At 47.3% G+C, this 25,835-nt stretch overlaps 2 protein-coding genes across 2 annotated transcripts in view; one reads left to right on the top strand and one right to left on the bottom strand.

Moving 5' to 3' along the window:
* PLD3 (phospholipase D family member 3) overlaps positions 1-25,835 on the bottom strand; it is a 167,805-nt gene that overhangs the window by 94,234 nt on the left and 47,736 nt on the right. The window lies entirely within an intron of this gene.
* LOC137528979 (uncharacterized) lies at positions 4,236-24,110 on the top strand. The gene is made up of 7 exons (XM_068250815.1): positions 4,236-4,364; positions 13,046-13,119; positions 18,353-18,562; positions 20,447-20,538; positions 21,239-21,343; positions 23,737-23,804; positions 23,915-24,110. Exons 1-7 carry the CDS (start codon positions 4,360-4,362, stop codon positions 24,024-24,026), a joined length of 666 nt encoding a protein of 221 aa, XP_068106916.1. The 5' UTR covers positions 4,236-4,359; the 3' UTR covers positions 24,027-24,110.

Genomic DNA, 25,835 nt, shown 5'->3' with positions numbered 1-25,835 from the left:
ATTGAAATACATTACCCTAGCGTATCCACAGCCGCAAGCGGTTGTAAAAACGCAAGAAAACCCGCTCGGTGTGCACCAGCCCTAACTGTGTGCTGACCAGGAAGCTGTTATGGGGTAATGGCCATTTTCAAAATGGAGGTCGGAGAATCCCATTGATCACAGTGGACAAACAGTACGCAGAAGAGGAGAAAGGGATTGATGAGTAGACTATACGGAGGTATATATGATGTGTGTATGTTTGAGGCTGCAAGTAAAGTCTCCTGATACAATTAAAGCAACAGCACGTGCAGGGACTTTTGCTTTATCAGATATTGCAAGGCCCAAAACAAAGAGTCTCCGCATGACTGCTAAGTGCACCATGACAAAGAGCACCTGTCTTAGGCCTAGTGCACACCAAGTGGATTTGGGAGCATTTTCAAAAATGCTACCGCTTCAGAAAACGCTTGGCTAATGTATCTCAATGGGATGGTGCACACCAGCGGTTTGAGGTTTTTAACAAACTGCAAACGTGGCTCCTGCAGCATTTTTGCGGTTTGCAGAAGCGTTTCTGCCTCAATGTAAAGTATAGGAAAAGCTCAAACCGCACTGAAAAACGCTAGATGAGAGCGGTTTTCCAGGCGTTTTTGTTACAGTAGCTGTTCAGTAACAGCTTTACTGTAACAATACATGACATCTGCTACACAAAAACTTTTCAAAAACCGCTAGGCTTGTTCTCTCTAAACATGCCTAGGAATCTCTCTGATAATCTGCTTCAAAAACCTCTTGCGTTAGCTGATCTGCTAGAGGTTTTTGGTGTGTACTGGGCCTTAGAAGTGGCTGCAGATAGAGCCTCCTGATACATTTAAAGCGACAGCATGTGCAGGGGCCTTTTTATTATCAGTAATTGCAATCAATGAGTGACTTTCCTGAGTTTAGTCATTGCCTAAGGCTGGTTTCACAGTGGGACGTTACAGGCGCACGTTAGAGCAGCCAGTAACGCACCCCACCGCACAGCAATGAAAAATCAATGGGCTGTTCACAGTGCCCACGTTGCGTTACACAGTAACGCTGCGCCATAAGTCAACGTACTGCATGCAGTACTTTGTAAGCGGCAGAGCCGCGTTAGACTGCTTGCACATGCTCAGTAACATTGGGGAGGAGCGGAGAGCGGCCAGGCACATGGCTAATTAATATTCACTGCACTCAGTGACATGCAGTGTTTACTTCCTGGAGCGGCCGCTCTGTGCGGCGATTGGCCGGCTGGACCACATGATGCACTGCATGCGTCCAAGAGTGCGCATTACGGCATCACGGACGCCAGAGTGAGCTGCACAACGTGGCTCACTCTGACGTCCAAAGCAGGGAGCACCAGGCGTTGTGTTAGGGGCACGTTATGCGACCATAGCGTTCCCTAAAACGCAACGTCCTGGTGTGAAACCAGCCTAAATGTGCATAATTACTATTAAAAACAAAATTACGTTCATTTTCGTAACTAAAATAACTGTGTTTCTATATAAAACATATAATTACAAAATTTTGCGTTAAACACGAATTTGCGACACGTGAAATTACATAACCGAAATTTCACTTACTGAATTCCGAATTACGGTTTGTATGGCAGTTATGAAATTACGAATTCATGTCGTAGCAGCAAAATTTGCGTCTGTAATTAACCCATTCAGGTTCCGTCGTTTTTCACGTGAGAAATGTTCACCTCCCATTCATTAGCCTATACCTTTATCACTACTTATCACAATGCACTGATCTATATCTTGTTTTTTCCGCCACCAATTAGGCTTTCTTTGTGGGGTACATTTTGCTAAGAGCCACTTTACTGTAAATGCATTTTAACAGGAAGAATAAGAAAAAAATGGAAAAATTCATTATTTCTCAGTTTTCAGCCATTATAGTTTTAAAATAATACATGCCTCCATAATTAAAACTCACGTATTGTATTTGTCCATATGTCCCGGTTATTACACCGTTAAAATTATGTCCCTATCACAATGTATGGCGACAATATTTTATTTGGAAATAAAGGTGCATTTTTTCCGTTTTGCATCTATCACTATTTACAAGTTTAAAATAAAAAAATATAGAAATATTTCATCTTTACATTGATATTTAAAAAGTTTAGACCCTTACGTAAATATTTACATGTTTTTTTTTTTTTTATTGTAATGGTTTTTTTTTTTTATAGTAAACATTTTATTTGGGTAGTTTTGGGAGGGTGGGAGGTAAACAATAGATTTATAATGTAAATGTGTGTTAATTTTAATTTTTTTTTTTAACAGGTGTAGTATTACTTTTTGGCCACAAGATGGCGGCCATGAGTTTGTTTACATGACGTCACTCTAAGCATAACATACGCTTACAGTGACTCATCGGGAAGGGAACGGCCAGAAAAGGCGCAGCTTCCGAGAGAAGCTGTCGCTTTTTCAGCGGGGGAGAGGAATCAATGATCGGGCACCGTAGCCCGATACATTGATTCCCTGGCTACCGAATCCGCGGCCGGGAGTAAGCGTGCACGCGCGCGATCGGCCGCGGCAGCGCGCATGGTTCCTGGACGTAGAAACTACGTCCAGGAACCAAAGTAGGTTAAGGAAACACGAAATTTCAAAAATTTCGGCTCAACACTAGCTTTAAGATTAGTGGACACCTGTAATGGCTGCAACCTGTAGTGATCGGATGCGACTACTAGGATGACATTTCTGGGACACAGCACTGTACAGACAGAAAGATCCTGTGCTGTTACGTAGCAGTGCGACCGCGATTGAATCCCTACAGACGCAAAGGCTGGCAACAATGGTACGCCGCATTCTCAACTAGAGATGAAATATGGCATGTAGGGTATCCTATATACCCGAAATAGACATATAAATATATTTATAGGTGTTTTAGAACTGTGGTGCTTGTCATGTGATTAGTTATTGCTGTATCATAGCAACACAGCTGAAATGCCAAAATGATCAGGAATCTGAGGGCCCTTTCACACCCAGGCGGTGGGGTGCAGTATTTTTACCGCACCCCACCGCCAGGCAATGAAAGTCTATGGAGACTTTCATACTGCAACGTTACGGTGTGACGTGACGGAAGTGGCGTTTCGCTGCAACCCCGATGCAGGTCCAAAGTTACGTTAATGCTGCAGCGATGCGGCGATCTGTGTCGGCTGAAAGTCATGTTAGTTTATGGCGATATGTACATTTTTTTAAAATCACCATTGCGACATCCTGGTGCGCATGCGTGGAAGCATATTTTAACAATACGCTTCCGTGCACTTCTGAATACCTGAAATAGGAAGTGACAGCAAGTACGCATCACGTGCATGTCACTTCCTGCTTGGCCGGCGGTTAGACAGGGAACACCGCCCGATAGCGCAGTGTTCCCTTTAAGCCTGTTTTTGACGGTGCAATGCCGTGCGTCGGGCGCAACGCACCGTATCAATGACGCTGATTTCTGGTGTGAAACCAGCCTGAAGGTGTTAGGGCCTGTTTCCACTATCGTGAATTTGCATGCGTTTGCCGCATGCGAATTCGCATAGCCAATACAAGTGAATGGGACTGTTTCCACTTGTCAGGATTTCTGAGTGTTTTCATCCGTGTGAAAAATTCACATGGCAGAGCCATCAGAATTTGCATACCGCTATGCAGGTGTATGCGAATTTTCATGCGAATTCACACGCAAATTCGCATGGAATCAATTGAAAAGCACACAGGCACTGCCATGGTTAAATTTGCATACAGCATCATTCATGCGAATTCGCATGAAAATTTGCATACAACCGCATGCGAAATTCGCATCCGCATGCAAATTTTTACCGTGGCGATTCGCACCGCACAAGTGGAAAAGGGCCCTTAAACCCCCCAGAAGTGTTTAAAATAAAATATTAAAAAAAAAAAAAAAAAGATGTATTTGAAATTATAACTGCTATAATCCACTGTGCCAGACTATAATTGCTTAAAAGGGAAAAAAAAGGAAATAGTAGTTATTTATTTCTAGCTGGGAGTACAGATCAGTTAACAAACAGATTTTGGTGAGCTGGCTTTGAATAAGTCAAGAATGTTGAGATGTTCTATTTTAAAAAAACAAATCTGCCAGTTTCAAATCCATCTCAGAATCAAAGCTTATCAAAGTGGAGGCTTTTTGGTCAACGGAAGCACCCGTAGTTGTAGTTCCAACTGCTGAGGCAGTTACAAATGGCAGTTATATTTTGAAAATAAACAAAAAATGGCAGTTGGAAAGTGGTCACTCACTGATTCAGTTGAGTTGGTCACTCACTGATTCAGTTGAGTGAGCTTGAGCAGAGCAGAAAGCAGAGCGTTGTCTGAGCTTGTGCTTAGCAGAAAGAAGAGCGTGATCTATATACAGAGGAAGAGCAGGATGGGGTGAGTACTGAGAAGATGATTTTCCAGGCCTGGGTGTTTTGCTGACAGGGGCCTAGCAATAGGGGGGTTCAGAGGTTGCGACCGCATCGGGGCCCTTGAGCCAGAGGGGTCCTCCCTTAACTGCAGTATGAGCTCTCTATTGGTCCTGTGCTCATTATAATCACTTCTATAGATGCTTTGAATGGTAGTAATCATTAACAAACTGTTCCCCATCCCCTTCTTGCCCCTCTGACACTGTAGTTGCCATTGGCAGGTTTTGGTGCGCCGTATCAACTGTTATGTATAGAATGCTTGGGGGGACCCATGTAAAACTGGCATCGGGGCCCACAGCTCCTTAGCTATGTCACTGTTTGCTGGCCACACCTAGGGGAGGAGCTGACACACCTCTCCACCCTAGTCTGATCAGGTTCAGGCTTCTTTTACACTGCAGTGGGTGGGTGTTTGGGGGGTGTTGCAGGTTTCTGTGCATTGGTGTGGTTGGGGGGTCTCCCCGGTAGCAGGGCAGGGGCTATTATACGGGGAGCCTTACAAACCTCACACAGGCACAGTGGCGTAGCAATAGGGGTTGCAGAGGCCTCGACCACACCAGGGCCCTTGGGACAGAGGGGCCCACAACTGTCTGTAATATTAGCTCTATATTGGTCCTGTGCTTGTAATGATCACTTCTACTAATGATTTGAATGATAATAATGATAAGCTGTTCCCCATCCCGTTCTTGCACCTCTGACACTGTGGTTGTCCTTGGCAGATTTTGGTGCGCTGTATCAATTGTTATGTATACAGTACTTGGGGGGGGGCAATGTAACCTCGCACCAGGGCCTATAGCTCCTTAGCTACGCCACTGCACAGGCACAGCTGTTTCCCCAGTGTTAGTTACCCCCCTTCCCACAGTGCCCAATTATTAATATTTAGTATTTATATAACGCCGACATCTTCCGCAGTGCTGTACAGAGTATATTGTCTTGTCACTTAACTGACCCTCAAAGGAGCTCACAATCTAATCCCTACCATAGTTATATATCTATGTATGCATCGTGTAGTGTATGCATCACAGTCTAGGGCCAATTTTAGGGGGAAGCCAATTAACTTATCTGTATGTTTTCTTGTGGGAGGAAACCAGAGTGCCCGGAGAAAACCCACACAGACATGGAGAGAACATACAAACTCTTTGAAGATGTTGACCTGGCAGGGATTGAAACTGGCGACCCAGTGCAGCAAGACAAGAGTGCTAACCACTACGCCACCGTGCTGCCCGCGCAGTGAAATGGGCATGGGATAAATATCGTTATCAACATTAGAACATTAAAATGTTTGAAATATGTTAGAATTTTAGAAACTTGCAACATTATAGTTTTTTTTGTTATATTATTTGTACAGATTTTAAATAATCAAATATGTTATTGTTTCTATGTGTGCAAAGGTGTTTGTGCAAGTGGGTGGTTAGGGTTAGGAGCCACCATAGGGTGCTTAGGGTTAGGCACCACCAGGGGGACTGGTTATGGTTAGGCACCACCAGGGAGTGGTTAGGGTTAGGCACCGCCAGGGGATGGCTCTGTGTGAGAGTAGGGTTAGGTTAAGCTGTATTGATGAATTATGTTACAATTTTTAAAGTTAATATCTTGTCGTTTTCATTTCCAGTCTTGTTATTTAGTGGGGCCCTTTTTCTGCACGCGCTTTTTTCATGCACCCGAAAGCTAGATGTTCCCCCAGCTAAAGTCAGCCATACCATAGGCCCATGGGTCTGGCCTCTCTGTCTGTTTACTGCTAGCAAAGCCACAAAAAGGAAGTAGACTGCTTTGGAGAGGCTTATTTATAATGCAAGCACATGTAGCAGTTAGGCACTCCGTTGCTGAGAGTTCAGCAGTAAGATCTTGTTTATACTGTACAGCAAATGCCAGGTACAGAGTTGAACCTGGGATATGTTGTATAACCAAGATCTTACCGCCACAATCTCTAGGTGTTAGTGCTGTCACTGCAGATGCACTTCTAAGCATGCGCCCACTTGATAGTAGACAGAGTTCCTTTAGTGCCCTATGGTCTAGGTTCTCAACATGTGGGTTACTTATGCTGGACTCAATGGGTACTTAACCATTTCAGCCCGCGGGGATTTTTCACCTTATTCATCAGAGCAATTTTCACCTCCCATTCATTTGCTAATAACTTTATCACTACTTATCACAATTTATTGATCTATATCTTGTTTTTTCCGCCACTAATTAGGCTTTCTTTGGGTGGTACATTTTGCTAAGAATAGTTTTTTTTTAATAAATGCATTTTAACAGGATTAATAAGAAAAAAAATGGAAAAAATTCATGATTTCAGTTTTTGGCCATTATAGCTTTAAAATAATCCACGCTTCCATAATTAAAACCTATGTATTTTATTTGCCCGTTTGTCTCAGTTATGACACCATTTAAATGTTGTCCCTATCACAATGTATGGCGCCAATATTTTATTTAGAAATAAAGGTGCATTTTTTCCATTTTGCGTCCATCACTATTTACAAGCTTATAATTTAAAAAATGTTCGTAGTATACCCCCTTCACATGCATATTTAAACAGTTCAGACCCTTAGCTAACTATTTATGTCTTTTTTTTTTTTTTTTACTGTAATTTTTTTTTTTCATTAAAAATGTTATTTGGGTAATATTTTGGTGTGGGAAATAAACAGTTAATTTTTAATGTTATTATATGTGTAAATTGTAATGTAAAAAATATGTAGATGTAGTTTTAATAATGGGCCACAAGATGGCCACCTTGAATTTTTTTTCCCCCTCCTTGTGCTTCTCGCTAAGCGGAAGTACAAGGAGGATGCAGAAATTTTTCCGGGCAAAAACAGTGAAGCCGCTTGTAAGAGCGTTCGGTTTTTCTGCTGGGGAGACGGATCGGTGATGGGGAACCATGTTCCCGTTCACTGATCCCAGGGCTACCGGGGTACAACACGGGGGCACGGGGGCGCGCCCGTGATCGCGTCCAGGTGGCAGAAATAATTAAAGGACATCCAAGGCGAAAAAAAACTGAGATAAACAATTGTATCAATCCTCCTACTTCTAAAAATGAATTTTAAAGTTATCCCACAGTTTTATTTTATATTTAAATAAACTTTTTAAGCTTTTACTGTTTCGTGGCCTTTTCTCAATGACACATTAATTGAAGTATGCCAGGGCTAAAATATATGAACTATTGAAGCTTTTTATCTCTTTCCTGCTCTTAACCACTTTGTCCTTTGATACAGTATATCTACGTCAGCTGTGGTACCCTCCAAACCACAGCCACGTAGATATACTGACCTGCTTGCAGCCCTGTTGTGCAGGAACAGGTGCGTTTCAGAGCGCACCTCCCGGCACTAACAGCTGCAATACTAATTAGTGAAAGGGAAAATGTTCCCTTGTAGCCAATTAGTGACCCCCCCCCCCCCCCCGCGTATGAACGATCACCGCTGTAGCAAACAGCGGTGATCCTTCATCTCTCCCCTCGGTGGCCAGATCTGTTAAAAAAAAAAACAGATCAGAAAGCAGCCTGACTCACCTTATTTCGGTCCAGCGATCAGCCTGCAGCCCGAGCCTTCCGATCCCCGATCTGCACGCAGCCCTGTGATGCTGAATAGCCGGGGCCCGGCTTGATGACGTCATCAAGCCGAGACCCGGTATCCGGCATTACAGGGCTGCGTGCAGAGGTGGGATCGGAGGCTCGGGCTGCAGGCTGATCGCTGAAACGAGATAAGGTGAGTCAGGCTGCTTTCTGATCCGTTTTTTTTAACAGATCTGGCCACCGAGGGGGCTGCCTGGGTGGGGGGTGGGGCATCTGGCTGGCCCTTATGGGGGTGCGTGGACCCCTGGTGGAGGGTAAAATGTGCAGCTGGGGGGGGGGTGAGTAAGAAGGGACACATTTTAATTTTAAGTGTATAATTTTATACTAGGGGCAGATCTGGCTATAATGGTGGGGGCCTAATCCTGGGTGCACTCACTAATCCTGAGGGCGCATCTGGCGATAATGGGGGACCACTATTCCTGGGGACACAATTAGTTATAATGAGGGGCAGCAATCCTGGGGATACATCTGTCTATCTATACTGGGAGGTGCCAAACACAGAGGACACATCGGGCTATACTGGGGGTGACTGATACTGAGGACACATCTGGCTATGGGGGGGGTCTGCAGCATGAATGCAGAAAAACTGACTCCAATGAATGCCTATGGGACAATCTGTATAAGAAAAATTGCGTTTAGTGGAAACAGGCCCATAGGCATTCATTGGAGTCAGTTTTTCTGCATCCATTTTGCATCCAATCTGTGTGTAGTGGAAACAGGCCCTAAGGCTTTGTTCAGTGTTCACATCTAAAATCGCAATCGCTGAGGCCAGTGATTTTTGTTTCCCCGATCCCAGCGCTTACCTGTGCACTTCAATATTGTATCAAGCATTTTTCTAAGCCCTTTTGCAGAGCGGTTCTGTTTGTTCACTTCCTGATGTCAGTCAGGAAGTGAACTCTTTCACCCGGAAATGAATAAATACAATGTATTTATTCATGAAAGCGCAAATGCAATTGATGCATAAAGTGATTTTGTGAGCGTTTTGCACTTTTCCTATACCTTCCATTATAGCAAAATCTCCCCAAAAAGAGCGGCGGCGATCAAGCTGTACGCGCGGCTAGCAAAGTGCTAGCTGCGCGTACAGCACTTTACAGGTTGAAAATCGCCCCACCAGGGGCTGAGATCTCCTCCTGCGCGGCATAGCCCGAGCTCAGCTCGGGCTTACCGCCAGGGAGGTTAAACATAAAATAAAACCATGGAATATCTTGAAACAAATAGTTAATCTCAGTTTATTATAACTGAAAGAACAACTGATGAGCAAGGTAATGCCCATGTTTCACTATGGTTCACATGGACACAGTTTAACAGTGTGCTGACCAGGAAGCTGTTATGAGGTAATGGCCATTTTCAAAATGGAGGACGGATAATTCTATTGATCACAGTGGACAAACAGTATGCAGAAGAGGAGAAAGGGATTGATGAGTAGACTATACAGAGGTATACTGTATATGAAATGTGTATGTTTATTTTTGACTTTTTTAGTTCAGGTTTGCGTTAAGATTAGTGGACACCTGTAATGGCTGCAACCCGTAGTGATCTGATGCGATTGCTGTGACAGTTCTGGCAAAGAATACTGTACAGACAGACAGACAGATCCTGTGCTGTTACCTAGCAGTGCTCTTGCATTTGGATCCAATCACTACAGACCACTGGCATACAAACAATGATGCGGGGGAGGGCGTAGCAGAGCTGGTACAATGACCTCCAGCACCTGAGGCTGAGACACTAAAGTGCACCCCTCCATCCCTCCCACCCCAGCCGTCACACACTGATTGCTATTAGACTAAGAGGTGACCCAGCCCCCCCAACACCTTAATCTCTAGTTATCTGGCTTGCAGTCACTGCCATGCATCCCCTTGTCTTATTTGTTTATGCTTTAAACACAAAAAGGGAATGATAGCTGAGTGAGTTGTGCGCCCCCTCCTACACTGCGCCCTAAAGGTGGCCATACACTGGTCGATTTGCCATCAGATTCGACCAACAGACAGATCCCTATCTGATCGAATCTGATCAGAGAGGGATCGTATGGCTACCTTTACTGCAAACAGACTGTGAACCAATTTCAGCCTGAAACCGATCACAATCTGTTGTGGTGGTGGTGCTGCTGCCGCCGCTCACCCCCCCCCCCCCCCCCGCATACATTACCTGCTCCGCCGGCGCGACTCCCGGGTTTCTCTCCGCTCTTCTTCTCCGCTCTGGTCTCCGGCCCCGGCATGCTTCACTTCTTCCTGCCCAGCAGGAAGTTTAAACAGTAGAGCGCTCTCTACTGTTTAAACTTCCTGCCGGGCAGGAATAAGTGAAGGCATGCCGGAGACCAGAGCGGAGACGAGTGGGGGCAGTCGCGCCGGCGGAGCAGGTAATGTATGCGGCTCTATTGCGTCGGTCGTCGGGCATTCGAACGCCGCTAGCGATGCGCTCTTTACCCGCGGGCGATCGACGGTAATTTTCCGCACGGCGCGATCGACGGGATCGGACGAAATGAATCAAAATTCGGCGTGTAGCGCGAACGATTGGCAGCAGATTCGATCCCAGTTTTCGAATCTGCTGTCGAAACGGCGGTAAATCGGGCCAGTGTATGGCCAGCTTAAGGCTGGAGCCTCTCTCGCCTCTGCCTCGGCCCAGCCCTGGGGCGTAGAGCCCTAGGTGTGGAGTAGCCGGGGGGAGGGGGGGGTGGCAAATAGACAAGCCAGCTGCTGAGTCTGTAAGATGAATGCACTTCTATAGTGCATGGAGAAGCCATGGTATCTGAGAGTGCCCTATATGTCCCGCCCGTTTAACTGTAGCACTGATTGGAAGAGTGTGCCCTCTGACACAGCTGCTCCGCCCACCCTCTCCTCTGCTTGTGTCTACACAACAAGCTCTCCTGTAGAGATGTAGCGAACGGTTCGCCGGCGAACGGTTCCAGGCGAACTTTGGTGGTTCGCGTTCGCCTGGACCAGGCAAACTTTTGCGGAAGTTCGATTCGCCCCATAATGCACTATGAGGGTCAACTTTGACCCTCTGCATCACAGTCAGCAGGCACATTATAGCCATTCAGGCTACACTAAGCCCTGGACCCCCCCTTATATAAGGCAGGCTCGCTGGCCATGACACTCACTCGTGTGTCTGCTGCAAATAGACAGACTAGGGAGAGCTGCTGCAGATTTTTTCTCCTAGGGAAAGATTAGTTAGGCTCTTGGCTTGCTCCTGGCTGATTGTTATTGCTTAAATATCACCCCTCAACAGCTCTTTTGAGAGCTAATGTTTTCCTGATGTGTTTTTTTGGGGGGGGTGTGTTGCTCACTGACACTGACATTATACAGCCCTATCTGTTGCAGCTGGACCTTGGTAATTGTAATTACTGTGCCAACCAGGCCCTGCCTAACTATCTATACTGGGACACCTACCTAACTACTGGGGCACCTACTTACCTATACGGGGACACCTACCTACCTATACTAGGGGACCTACCTGTGCCTACCTACCTATACTGGGACTCCTACCTATGCCTAGCTAACTACTGGGACACCTACCTATGCCTACCTACCTATACTGGGACTCCTACCTATGCCTAGCTAACTACTGAGGCATCTACCTACCTATACTGGCACTCCTACCTATGCCTAGCTAACTACTGAGGCACCCACCTATGCCTACCTACCTATACTGGGACTCCTACCTATGCCTAGCTAACTACTGAGGCACCTACCTATGCCTACCTACCTATACTGGGACTCCTACCTATGCCTAGCTAACTACTGAGGCACCTACCTATGCCTACCTACCTATACTGGGACTCCTACCTATGCCTACCTACCTATACTGGGACTCCTACCTATGCCTAGCTAACTACTGGGACACCTACCTATGCCTACCTACCTATACTGGGTCTCCTACCTATGCCTAGCTAACTACTGAGGCACCTACCTATGTCTACCTACTTATACTGGGACTCCTACCTATGCCTACCTACATACAAGAAGATAATAAGGTCGCTGCTTCATTGTGGACAGACCAAATTTGATCAGCTGGACAGTCACTGTTGTTCTATCATTGAGCTACCACAGCCCGGCGACCATATGGGCTGGAAAACTGCCACGGCCTGCACTCTGGCCATGTTGCGCACCAGTCCAGCACGGCCGCCACTACGCAAACAGCTGATTGTGGTGCGTTACACAGTGAGTTTGGTGTGTCAGTGTGAAGCAGTACTCTAATTACACTCCCTGATTGATGTATACACATGCAAGATGTTTTAAAGCACTTTAGGCCTGCAATTTAGCATTCAATGTGATTTCTGCCCTTAAAACGCTGCTTTGCGTCAAATCCAGATTTTTCCCCGGGACTTTGGGCATGTATCCCACTCCGCCATGCCCCCCTCCAGGTGTTAGACCCCTTGAAACATGTTTTCCATCACTTTTGTGGCCAGCATAATTTTTTCTATTTTTCAAAGTTCGCCTCCCCATTAAAGTCTATTGCGGTTCGCAAACTTTTCCGCGAACTGAACCTTCCGCGAAGGTTCGCAAAACGAAAATCGGAGGTTTGCGACATTACTACTCTCCTGTACTTGCATGCTGTCTGGCTGGAAGACAGGAATCACTCCTCTTTTCACACAGCATAGCTGTGCTTCCAGCCTGGACTCTGCAGGGACCAGCTTATCAAATCAAATCAAATCAAAAATAGCTTTATTGACATAACCAAGTTTCAATACAGGCATTGCCAAAGCAGGGGGAATGGGGGAGATGGGATGGGATGGGGTGGGGGTGCAGTGAGTTAGCAGTTCGTGGACTGATTTCTATGAACACAAGAAGAAAAACACAGCATGCAGGACTTTTTTTAATCACATCAAATTGGAATTGCATGTAGTGTAAAAGAGCATTTACAGCAGGGGTCCCCAAAATTATTTGGGACCACTTTCTAGTCTAAACATTTATCCGGGGACCGGCTATGTGGGTGAGTGTGTGTTTGGGGGGTGTTGGAGGTGTCTGTGCATTGGTGTGGTTGGGGGTCTCCCAGGTAGCAGGGCAGGGGCTATTATACAGGGAGCCTTACAAACCTCACACAGGCACAGTTGTTTCCCCAGTTTAAAAAATCTCTCTCTCTCTTTTTTGCAGAGCTTACTTGAGTCATCTGTGGAGAGGACGGGCAACCGATCCTGGGAATGGAGCGAGGGACGGAGTTGAGCCAGGTGAGAACCATAGCAATTCAACTATAACCCCAACACCAGCAACATTCCACTGTTCAGCTCTGTGTCATAGCTTACTAGTTACCCCATAATACTCCCCAGTACCCCCATAAAGCTTTCCAGTACCCAATAATGCTTCCCAGTACCCATAATGCTTCCTGGTACCCCATCATGCTTCCCAGTACCCCCATAAAGCTTCCCAGTACCCCATCATCCTTCCCAGTACCCCATAATGCTTCCCAGTACCTTCATAAAGCTTCCAAGTACCCAATAATGCTTCCCAGCACCCCATAATGCTTCCCAGTACCCCAAAATGCTTCCCAGTACCCCGTAATGCTTCCCAGTACCCCTATAATGCTTCCCAGTACCCCCATAAAGCTTTCCAGTACCCCATAATGCTTCCCAGTACCCCATAATGCTTCCCAGTACCCCATAAAGCTTCCCAGTACCCCATAATGCTTCCCAGTACCCCACAATGCTTCCTGGTACCCCATCATGCTCCCCAGTACCCCCATAAAACTTCCCAGTACCCCATCATGCTTCCCAGTACCCCGTAATGCTTCCCAGTACCCCCATAATGCTTCCCAGTACTCCCATAATGCTTCCTAGTACCCCCATAAAGCTTTCCAGTACCCCCATAATGCTTCCTAGTACCCCATCATGCTTCCCAGAACCCCATAATGCTTCACAGTACCCCATAAAGGTTCCCAATACCCCCATCATGCTTCTCAGTACCCATCATGCTTCCCAGTACCCCATCATGGTTCCCAGTACTCCCCTTGTAGGCCCCACCTTCCAAGTAATAATAGAATTTCCAGTACTCCCATAGTGTGCCCCACCTCCTCAGTACCCCATAATGTGTCCAGTGGTGTAGGAACCACCATAGCAGCCATATCCATGCTATGAGGCCTGTAGCCATTATAGCAATAAGGGCAGGGCCCGATGTTCCTGGATGCAAGTGCTTTTTATCTGTCTCCTTATGTCCAGCCTGGCCGTGATCACCACCCCTACCGACCTTATTCCCCCCCCCCCTCCCCCATGCCGCAGCTCATTGAAGCTGAAGGCTGACAAGTGAAAGGGGACTATTTTTCAACAGCCACCTCATCGTGGATTGATACAGCAAGCTCTGCCCCTGACAATCAGTTCTTAGTTCCGGATGGGAACAGAGCAGTAATATTGTGTGCCCTAGGCCACCACAGTGCATGCTTGCGGAGGTGTATTCCATTCATTTGGTTATATCACCCAGCATGCACTGTGGTGGCCTAGGGCACGCGACATTACTGCAGATATTTAAACCTACAGTTCCCGCAGCACAGGAAGCAGCAAGATGGAGGCCTCATATAGATGGGGGTATGGAGAAGCCCCCATAGGACAGTAAATGCTTGCCTCCCACCCCACAAGCCCACAGCATTTACCAACCACCCTTAAGGTGGCCACACACCATACAGTTTTTTAAATATCTGTTCAATTTAACCTCCCTGGCGTTCTATTAAGATCACCAGGGCGGCTAAGGGACGTTTTTTTTTTTTTTATAAAACTGAAAGTTGGCTGCACGAAAGCCCACTAGAGGGTGCTCCTGCCGCATATTTCTGATCACCTCCGGCGACCAGAAGTAACAAGAAGGGCCGCGATGAGCGGCCCTTCTTGTTTTGCTTTTCTCGTAGCCATGGCGTCAGGACGTCAGACGCCTCCGATCCAGCCCTTAGCGCTGGCCGGAACTGATTGGGTGGCTGGCGGGACCCTCTTTCGCCGCTGCTCGCGGCGGATCGCCGCAGAGCGGCAAAGTGCCGGCTGCGTGTGCTCCTTTTCATTTGGAGTAAATCGGCCCAGCAGGGCCTGAGCGGCACCCTCCGGCGGTAATGGACGAGCTGAGCTCGTCCATACCGCTCAGGAGGTTAAGAATTGCAATCAATTTTTCTGACTGATTGTAACATTTCAAAAATCTGACCAATGTACCACACACCTATGTTCAATTTCCCCCCAATTATGATAAAACTGATTGGAAACTCTGAGAAAATTGCTAGGGTGTGTATATTAATAAATTGACAATCTAACACACTCCATACAATCTTTAAAAAAATTGAAAAGAAATATCTATCATTCTAGATCGATATAAATCGAAAAAAATGAGAAATCCGATCTGATTTTTCAGTCGAATGAAAAAAAAGCTTTCTGTTATTTATTTGTCGTTTGTGGTGCTTGGGTCTCTTTAAAGGGACCTGAGCATCACATTTGAACAAGATATCAAAAACCTCCCCTTAAGGGCATGAAGAAGCAAGATGGAGGCAGTTGTATACAGGGGCTATGGGGCCCAGTCATTTCTTGCTATGCCCCTAAATGTGTCCCAGCTTCCCAGCACTCTCATATGTCCCCGCTCCTCAGGAGCCCATAAGGTGTCCAATATTTCCAGCACCGCATAATGTATCCCAGCCTCCAGCTTCTCTGTACCCCCATAGTGTATTACATGTTTCCAGTACCCATAAACTGTGTTTCTGCTTACCAGTGCCTCCCTGGTGTGTGACTAGTGATGGACCGTGGCTGTACTGACCGGGACCACTCTGACAAGCATTGGGTCCAGAATGCAGTTTTACCCCTGTGTACAAATGGGACTGCAGTTACCACTGATGGGGCTACAGTGACTGGGACTACTGATCATTAACAGGGGCTGAGCTATGACACTAACAGACACACTACACTGTGACACTGACAGACACACTGCACTGTGATACTGACAGACACGCTGCACTGTGACACTGTCAGACACACTACACTATGACACTGACAGACACACTGCACTGTGATACTGACAGACACACTGCACTGTGACACTGACAGACACACTGCACTGTGACACTGACAGACACACTACACTATGACACTGACAGACACACTGCACTGTGATACTGACAGACACACTGCACTGTGACACTGACAGACACACTACACTGTGACACTGACAGACACACTGCACTGTGATACTGACAGACACACTGCACAGTGACGCAGACAGACACACTGCACTGTGACACTGACAGACACACTGCACTGTGACACTGACAGACACACTGCACAGTGACGCAGACAGACACACTGCACTGTGACACTGAAAGACACACTGCACTGTGACACTGACAGACACACTGCACTGTGATACTGACAGACACACTACACTGTGACACTGACAGACACACTACACTGTGACACTGACAGACACACTACACTGTGACACTGACAGACACACTACACTGTGACACTGACAGACACACTACACTGTGACACTGACAGACACACTGCACTGTGACACTGACAGACACACTACACTGTGACACTGACTGACACACTGCACTGTGACACTGACAGACACACTGCACAGTGACACTGACAGACACACTGCACAGTGACGCAGACAGACACACTGCACTGTGACACTGAAAGACACACTGCACTGTGACACTGACAGACACACTGCACAGTGACACTGACAGACACACTGCACAGTGACACTGACAGACACACTACACTGTGACACTGACAGACACACTACACTGTGACACTGACAGACACACTACACTGTGACACTGACAGACACACTACACTGTGACACTGACAGACACACTGCACTGTGACACTGACAGACACACTACACTGTGACACTGACTGACACACTGCACTGTGACACTGACAGACACACTGCACAGTGACACTGACAGACACACTGCACAGTGACGCAGACAGACACACTGCACTGTGACACTGAAAGACACACTGCACTGTGACACTGACAGACACACTGCACAGTGACACTGACAGACACACTGCACAGTGACGCAGACAGACACACTGCACTGTGACACTGAAAGACACACTGCACTGTGACACTGACAGACACACTGCACTGTGATACTGACAGACACACTGCACTGTGACACTGACAGACACACTGCACTGTGACATTGATAGACACACTGCACTGTGACATTGAGACACTATACAGCAACAATGACAAAATTACAAGCACACACTGGTGACTCTGATTGCCACATTGCACTGTGACACTGACATGCACTCTACTGTGACACTGACATGCACTCTACTGTGACGCTGACAGACACATTGCATTGTGTGGCACGTTTAGGCAAACTGACAAACACAAAACAAGCATTTACGGATTGTGCATAACCCTTTCATAATGTAGCCCCACAATGGTAAATATATTTCTTTAAACAAAACATGTATGTTAGTACAATATACAGGATTTTAGAATGGAATAGAGGGACTGTGGGATTTGTTTCCAAAACAGGGACAGTTGTAAGACATGCCACTGCGTCTGCCATGCAGCTCCCATGTCTTTTCACTTGCTGGACAGGTTTGTATCCAAAACCAGGTTAGTTGGGAGATAAAGTTTAGGTGAATGAGGAGGGTGATATAACTAAATAGTAAAGGTTGGTGTTAAAGAATACATCCAAGCTGCTAAAAAAAAAAGATCCACTTACCTGGAGCTTCATCCAGCCCGTAGCAGCCATCCTGTGCCCTCGCAAGCAGCTCTGGTGGCTCCCGGTCTTCTCCGCTGGTGCAGCTGACCTCGCCAGGTTGGGTTCCGGGTCGGCTTCTTCTGCGCTCCACTGCGCGGGTCACGTGGTCTCTCCGACGTCATCAGGACGGTACTGCACAGGCGCAATAGTTCTGCACCTGTGCAGTACTGTAATGATGACGTCGGCGAGACCGTGACCCACGCGGTGGGGCACAGAAGGCGACCCGGAACCCGACCTGGTGAGGTCGGCTGCACCAGCGCAGAAGACCGGAAGCCACTGGAGCTGCGGCGAGGGCACAGGACGGCTTCCAGGGGCTGGAGGAAGCCCCAGGTAAGTGGATCTTTTTTTTTTCTTTTTTTTAAGCAGCTTGGATCACTCCTTTAAGGCATGGGAGGAGGGAGTGATTAGGGTTAGGTGTAACCCAGGCAGTAAGGTTAGGGATAGTCATAGAAAGAGGGAGTGATTTGGGTCAGGTGTAACCCAGGCAGTTAGGTTAGGGATAGTCATAGAAGGAGGAAGTGATTTGGGTCAGGTGTAACTCAGGCAGTGAGGTTAGGGAAAGGCATAGAAGGAGGGAGTGATTTGGGTCAGGTGTAACCTAGGCAGTAAGTTTAGGGATAGGACAGTAAAGCAACTAGAAGTTGCTAGATAGAAGAGCGGTAATGTAATGATTTCTGACCCCATCTTCTCTTGTCTCTTTCTAGTGGAAGTCCATGTGCACATTCCAACTTCCGTCACCTCTGAAGCAGAGGGCATCCGACTCGTCAACTTTAGTCTAAGAGTTGCGATTTCGGAGCACCCTCAAGACTGGTGGAGGGAAGTGGCGACCTCACAGTGGGGAAACAACCTTGCAGTGCGCGTGACCTTGCGCCTCCCCAGAATACATCGCAGGATCAACGTTAATGTTCCTGTTGGTAAGTCACTGTCTATACAATGTAAGTCATTCAAGAAACACCAGTCCTGCTGGCATGCACATCGCCACATCTGCAGAGGGAGAGGGCAGCACATCACCTCATAACCTTGTTAGCTTGGCCAAGTGTGCCATCTGATAGAGGAATGTTCTGTCAGAGATCAAGTGGGGTAAAGGCTTCTATAACACAATTTTACATTTTTTAAAGATTATACATTAGGTTGAATAGAAATATTGGGGTGTATTCAGCAAAGCTTTGCAAGTAGTGTAGAGCACAGTTCCCCAACCCTGTCCTCAAGGCCCACCAACAGTACATGTTTTGCAGGAAGCCACACACAATCACAGGTGGGGTAATTAGTGTCTCAGCAGAGCTGATCAACTACCTCTGTGGATTTCCACAAAACATACACTGTTGGTGGGCCTTGAGGACAGAGGTGGGGAACACTGGTGCGGTACCCAGATAATGCAAGCATTATCTAGGTAACATTGGTCACACTAATTGCACAACGTGTGCTAAGGGCTTTGGAGTCGGAGTTGAGGAGTTGGAGAAAATTTTTGGGTTCCTGGAGTCGGTGGTTTCATAAACTGAGGAGTCGGAGTTGGATAATTTGTGTACCGACTCCACAGCCCTGCATATGCTGCTTTGTTGTCAGAAGTACTGGTAAAATTGCTCTATGCACTCCCTGTGCATTGCAACTTTACCATCCTCTGCTGAATAAACCAATGCTCAGGGCCGGATTTACCATAAGGCACTGCAGGCACATGCCTACAGGCCCTCCCTGAGCGCCTCCCTCCCTCCCTCCTTTCCTATACAGAGTCCTGAGTGGAGTGTAAATGAGAGGTTACTCACCCTGGTCTTTCCACTGACGAGATCACCCTTCAGTCAGGGGCACCTCTAGCTACTTAATACTGAGGTTCTTCTAACTACCCAATACTAGGGGACACCTCTAGCTACTTATTGTTGAGGGTACTTCTAGCCGCCTAATACTAAGGGGCACCTGTAGACAGGCGGGATTTGTAGGTTCATGGAGGGTTAAGTCTAGAGTGCCAGGGCATCTGTGCCTATAGGCTCCTGTCAGGTAACTCCGGGCCTGCCACCGCTGACTCTGATTAAACATTTCTGAGCAGAACACCCCTCGTCGCGCATACCATAAAGATTTCATAAGAAAAAAATGTTGTTTTATAATTCAAACCACACTGCTCCTTTCTATCCTGGTTCATTTTCCTTCATATTAACATTTTAAAAATAGTAATATATCAATTTAAAGGATGGAATAAACTTAAGAGTCAATTTAAACACATTTTAGTAGAGAAATATATATATTTACATAGAAAGAGGAACAAAGTCCTGAAAGAGGGACAAATAAGGAGGAAAGAGGGGCAGAGGGACAGGGCTCCCAAAGAGGGACTGTCCCTCCGAAAAAGGGACAGTTGTGAGCTATGCATTAACCCATTCAATCACCAATCCTATGTTAGGGAACAATGAGGAGTAAATTAACTACAAGGTATACTTTACGGTAGGTACTCTTTAAGAACTTTTGGGGTGTATGCAATAAACTGTGTTAAGCAACATTTTGTGTGTAAAGTCTTACTTCATCATGAGTAGAGCAGAATGCAATACATTACATGCAATGCATTACGCTCTACTCATCATGCATGAAACTTTACGCATGTAATTCTGCTTAATGCAGTTTATTGCATACAACCCCTTGTGTATTACCCCACTCTGTAAAGTCAAATAGTGTACCCTGGGCAGATTTCCTCTCCCTACCCTTCATGCTTTTGGAACAGGAAGAGAGAGTAAAGCTCCCTAACATGAATATAGACTCTTAAAACCTGAAAAAGTTTCACATTCAATAATAAATGTTCCCTTTCATTGAACTTGTAGGACTTGTAGGACTCGGAACCACCTCTCCAATGGCTTTCGTGTTGTCCTTTCGAGCACCTGGAGCGCGCCTTGCAGACCTGATGTCCCTTCCGGTAAGAGAGTTTGTTTCCATATTTTCAATAGGGATTTGCATAGATTAGCTCCAGCGATGGGTAACATTGTCGCATGGAGATGTTTTCCATCAATCTCATGTCTGCAAAACACTGCTGAAGCGCTTTAACCTCCTTAGCGGTGTGCCCGAGACTGTGTCGGGCATACCGCTCTGTGGCCCCAGGAGTACCCCATAAATAAAGAATTGTGCCTAATGACTGTAAAGCATATAGCTAGCACTAGGCTAGCTAGTAAGAGTGTTGGGCACCCCTGGATCCCGCGATCCCCCCGTTTATACGTTACCCCCCCTGGATCCAGCGATCGCGCAGCCTCCCGGGACACAGCTCCGGTCTCTCTATGGGGAGGATTGGGTTTGCGCATTACGTCATCTGCGATCCTCCCCATAGTGAAGACCAGAGCTGTCCGGGGATGCTGCGCCGATCGCTGGATCCAGGCTGGGTAACATATAAATGGGGGAGCGGTGGCGATCAGAGGGTACCCAACACCTTTACTAGCTAGCCTAGTGCTAGCTATATGCTTTACAGTCATTAGGCACAATTATTTTAAAAGCGGGCAAAAAGTAACAAAACCTCTTGAGCAGCGTAACGCTCAGGAGGTTAAGAGGAGTCCCTTTGTACTGTGTCCCATTGGCTGAAAGTAAGAACTTGGTATGCTTCTCATTTTTACTTATATATTTTACAGGAAAATTTGCAGGTGACGCTCCATCGTAGGCAGCCAGAGGAGGAGCAGCCGGAGGAGGAGCAGCCGGAGGAGGAGGAGCCACCGTGTAAAGATGATCAAAAGAAGGTAAAGGAATAAACCTTTTTTTGGAGGGGGGGGGGTACATTTTAGTGCACTGTAGTGCAGGGAACAGTAATAAGCTATAATATATGCTAGCCTCAAGAGTTAGTGTTAGGTAAAAAGGTAGCAGGGAGGGAGGTAGTGGTAGGTGTAGATGGGGGGAGGTTAGTGTTAGGTGTGGAGGAGGGGGAGAGGTTAATGTTATGCTGGATACATACGTTACGACTTTCCGTATGATAGATGCATCTGATTTATAAAATTCCCTCATGTCCGATATTACTCCCGATCGATTCTGTGCTCGATTTCTCATAGAAGTGAATGAAAAAAGATAAGAAAAACGAGCGAAGTTAAGAGAATTGAGTGCAGAATCGAGCGGAAAAAAACGATTGGGTGGGAAAATCGAGCGGAAAATCGTAACAAGTGTACCCAGCATAACATGTGGAAAAAGGGGCAGTTAGTATTCGGTGTGGAAAGGGGGAGGTTAGCTTTAGGTGTGGAGAGGTTAGAGTTAGGTGTGGAGATGGGGAGGTTAGGGTTAGGTGTAGTGATGGGGGAGGTTAGGGTTAGGTGTAGAGATGGGGGAGGTTAGGGTTAGGTGTAGTGATGGGGGAGGTTAGTGTTAGGTGTAGTGATGGGGGAGGTAAGGGTTAGGAGTGGAGGGGGGAGGTTAGTGTTAGGAGTGGGGAGGCGCGAGGTTAGTGTTAGGGGTGGAGTGGGGTGAGGTTTGTGTTAGGAGTAGAGACGCGAGGTTACTTTTAGGATTGGAGAAGGGGGAGGTTAGTGTAACATGTAGAGGGGAGAGGGAGGTTAGGGTTAAGTGTGGAGAGGGGGGGAGGTTAGTGCTAGGAGTGGAGAGGGGGGAGGTTAGTGTTAGGAGTGGAGAGGCGGGAGGTTAGTGTTAGGGGTGGAGAGGGGGGAAGTTTGTGTTAGATGTGGAGACTGGAGATGGGTGAGGTTAGAGTTAGGAGTGGAGAGACGCGAGGTTAGTTTTAGGATTCGAGAGGGGGAGGTTAGTACAACATGTGAAGGGGAGGTATGGGGAGGGGGAGGTTAGGGTTAGGTGTGGAGAGGGGGTTGGTTATTGTTAGGTGCGGAGAGGGAGGAGGTTAGTGTTAGGTGTGTAGAGGGGGGGAGGTTAGGGTTAGGTGTGGAGATGGGGGAGGTTAGTGTTAGCTGTGGAGAGGGGGGAGCTTAGTGTTAGTAGTGGAGAGTGGTGAGGTTAGTGTTAGGGGTGGAGAGGGGGTAGGTTAGCTTTATGTGTGGAGAGGGGGGGGGGTTAGTGTTAGGAGTGGAGAGGGGGAGGTTTGTGTTAGGGGTGGAGAGGGGGTAGGTTAGCTTTAGGTGTGGAGAGGGGGGAGGTTAGTGTTAGGAGTGGAGAGGGGGAGGTTTGTGTTAGGTGTGGAGATGGGGGAGGTTAGTGTTAGGAGTGGAGATGGGGAAGTTAGTGTTAGGAGTGGATAGGGGGGAGCTTCGTGTTTGGAGTGGAGAGGGGGGAGGTTAGTGTTAGGTTTGGAGATGGGGGAGGTTAGTGTTAGGTGTGGAGAGGGGGTAGGTTAGTGTTAGGGGTGGAGAGGGGGGAGGTTTGTGTTAGGAGTGGAGAGGGGGGAGGTTTGTGTTAGGAGTGGAGAGGGGGGAGGTTAGTGTTAGGGGTGGAGAGAGGGGGAGGTTTGTGTTAGGTGTGGAGGCTGGAGATGGGTGAGGTTAGTGTTAGGAGTGGAGAGACACGAGGTTAGTTTTAGGATTGGAGAGGGGGGGGGGGTTAGTGTAACATGTGAAGGGGAGAAGGAGGTTAGGGTTAGGTGTGGAGAGGGGGGAGGTTAGTGTTAGGTGTGTAGAGGGGGGAGGTTAGTGTTGGCAGTGGAGACAGGGGAGCTTAGTGTTAGGAGTGGAGAGGGGGAGGTTAGTGTTAGGGGTGGAGAGGGGGGAGGTTAGTGTTAGGAGTGGAGAGGGAGAGGTTTGTGTTAGATGTGGAGATTGGGGAGGTTAGTGTTAGCTGTGGAGACAGGGGAGCTTAGTGCTAGGAGTGGAGAGGGGGAGGTTAGTTTTAGGGGTGGAGAGGGGGAGGTTAGGGTTAGGTGTGGAAGGGGGGGAGGTTAAGGAGAGGTGTGGAGAGGGGGGGGGAGGTTAGTGTTAGGAGTAGAGAGGGGGGAAGTTAATGTTAGGAGTGGAGAGGCGTGAGGTTAGTGTTAGGAGTGGAGAGGGGGGAGGTTAGTGTTAAGTCTGGAGATAGGGGAGGTTTGTGTTAGGTGTGGAGATGGGGGAGGTTAGTGTTAGCTGTGGAGAGGAACGAGGTTAGTGTTAGGTTGTTACGGTGTTACGGTGGAAAATACGGCAATATCTGTGTATTCTGTGGTCTATTCTGCCGTCACTGCGCTAATAAGCATTTTCTCAATCCACAGAGGAAGCGGGAAGATGATGGGATGTGCGCCATCTGCCTCGCTGATATCCAGCAGGAAGAGAGGGTGAGGTAAGTAATGCTCATTTCTGTTACACATTTCTATTGTCTTTGCTGTATTTAGTGTTACATACAGCCTCTGTCAGTCTGGATATTAATGTATATTTCTGTTCTCCCTGCAGACGACTTCCGTGCAACCACCCTTTCCACCAGACCTGCATCGATCGTTGGCTGCAGGAGAGCCGGAACTGTCCCCTCTGCAGGAGTCCCATCGCCGCACCCCGTCACATCTGAGCACCGCTGGATAACAGGCCTTTTTTTGCAGTTTTATTTATGTTTCCTTGTGTTAGGAGTGGAGAGGGGGAGGTTTGTGTTAGGTGTGGAGAGGGGGGAGGTTAGGGTTAAGTGTGGAGAGGGGGGTGGTTAGTGTAAGGGGTGGAGAGGGGGGAGGTGTGGAGAGGGGGGAGGTGAGAGTTAGGAATGGCGAGGGGGGAGGTTAGTGTAAGGAGTGGAGAAGCGTGAGGTTAGTGTTAGGAGTGGAGAGGGGGGAGGCTAGGGTTACATGTGGAGAGGGGGGAGGTTAGTGTTAGGAGTGGAGAGGGGAAGGTTAGTGTTAGGTGTGCAGATGGGGAGGTTTGTGTTTGGTGTGGAGATGGGGGAGGTTAGTGTTAGCTGTGGAGAGGCGCGAGGTTAGTGTTAGGTGTGGAGATGGGGGGAGAGTGGACACAGACGGGGGATTCCCTGCATGTATTCTGTGGTCTATTCTGCCTTCATTGTACTAATAAGCATTTTCTCCATCCACAGATGAAGATGATGGGATGTGTGCCATCTGCCTCGCTGATATCCAGGAGGAAGAGAGGGTAAGGTAAGTAATGCTCATTTCTGTTACACATTTCTATTGTCTTTGCTGTATTTAGTGTCACATATAGCCTCTGTCAGTCTGGATATTAATGTATATTTCTGTTCTCCTTGCAGACGACTTACGTGCAACCACCCTTTCCACCAGACCTGCATCGATCGTTGGCTGCAGGAGAGCCGGACCTGTCCCCTCTGCAGGAGTCCCATCGCCGCACCCAGTCACATCTGGCCACTCTGGCTACCTAAAGGGGGGGGGGGTTTCACTCTGGCTACTTAAATTGGAGGGCACTCTGGCTACCTAAAAGGTGGCACTCTGGCTACCTAAAAGGTGTCATTCTGGCTAACTAAAAGGGGGGCAATCAGGCTAACTAAAAGGGGGGAATGCTGGCTAACTAAAAGGGGGGCAATCTGGCTAACTAAAAGGGGGGAATGCTGGCTAACTAAAAGGGGGCAATCTGGCTAACTAAAAGGGAGGCAATCTGGCTAACTAAAAGGGGGACACTCTGGCTAAATAAAAGGGGGACACTCTGGCTAAATAAAAGGGGGACACTCTGGCTAAATAAAAGGGGGACACTCTGGCTAACTAAAAGGGGGACACCCTGGCTAACTAAAAGGGGGCAATCTGGCTAACTAAAAGGGGGGGGGGGCATGCTGGCTAAGTAAAAGGGGACACTGGCTACCTTAAAGTTGGGCAATCTGGCTAACTAAAAGGGGGACAATCTGGATAACTGAAAGGGGGGGCAATTTGGCTATTTAAAAGAGGGGGGGGCACTCTGGCTAACTAAAAGGGGGGTAATCTGGCTATATAAAAGGGGATCATGCCAGCTACCTAAAGGGGGGCACTCTGGCTAACTCAAAGGGGGGCACCCTGGCTACCTAAAAGGTGTGTGTGTGTGTGTGGGGGGGGGGAATGTAAAATTCTAGTTTGTTGTTGATCCAGGGATTTTATCTGACTGCCATTTGGAGTCGGGAAGGAATTTTTTCCCTTTTATGGCTAATTGGCCCAGGCCTTGAAGGGTTTTTCGCCTTCCTCTGGATCAACTGGGATATGTGAGGGTATTGTACAGTTTTGTACATTTTATTAATGTATTTTCTGGTTGAATTATCTCTTTGTATTTCTTCTTTCTTTATAATATATGTATTAATCTTAACTGTGTCTGTGTTTTTATTCCTCTGATAAAAGTGTGTTTCCTATAGGTACAAATAATGTATAGAATAATGGGTAACACCACTAATATCTGTACC

This window comes from Hyperolius riggenbachi, chromosome 8, assembly GCF_040937935.1.
Source record: "Hyperolius riggenbachi isolate aHypRig1 chromosome 8, aHypRig1.pri, whole genome shotgun sequence".
Lineage (NCBI taxonomy): Eukaryota > Metazoa > Chordata > Amphibia > Anura > Hyperoliidae > Hyperolius > Hyperolius riggenbachi.
Note: the sequence above shows the minus strand (reverse complement) of the source record. Positions and strands in the feature narration are given on the sequence as shown.

Coding starts and splice junctions, on each gene's coding strand:
- LOC137528979 (XM_068250815.1), top strand. Junction 13,120..18,352: donor GAGGGACGGAGTTGAGCCAG/GTGAGAACCATA, acceptor GTCTCTTTCTAG/TGGAAGTCCATGTGCACATT. Junction 21,344..23,736: donor GTAAAGATGATCAAAAGAAG/GTAAAGGAATAA, acceptor CTCAATCCACAG/AGGAAGCGGGAAGATGATGG.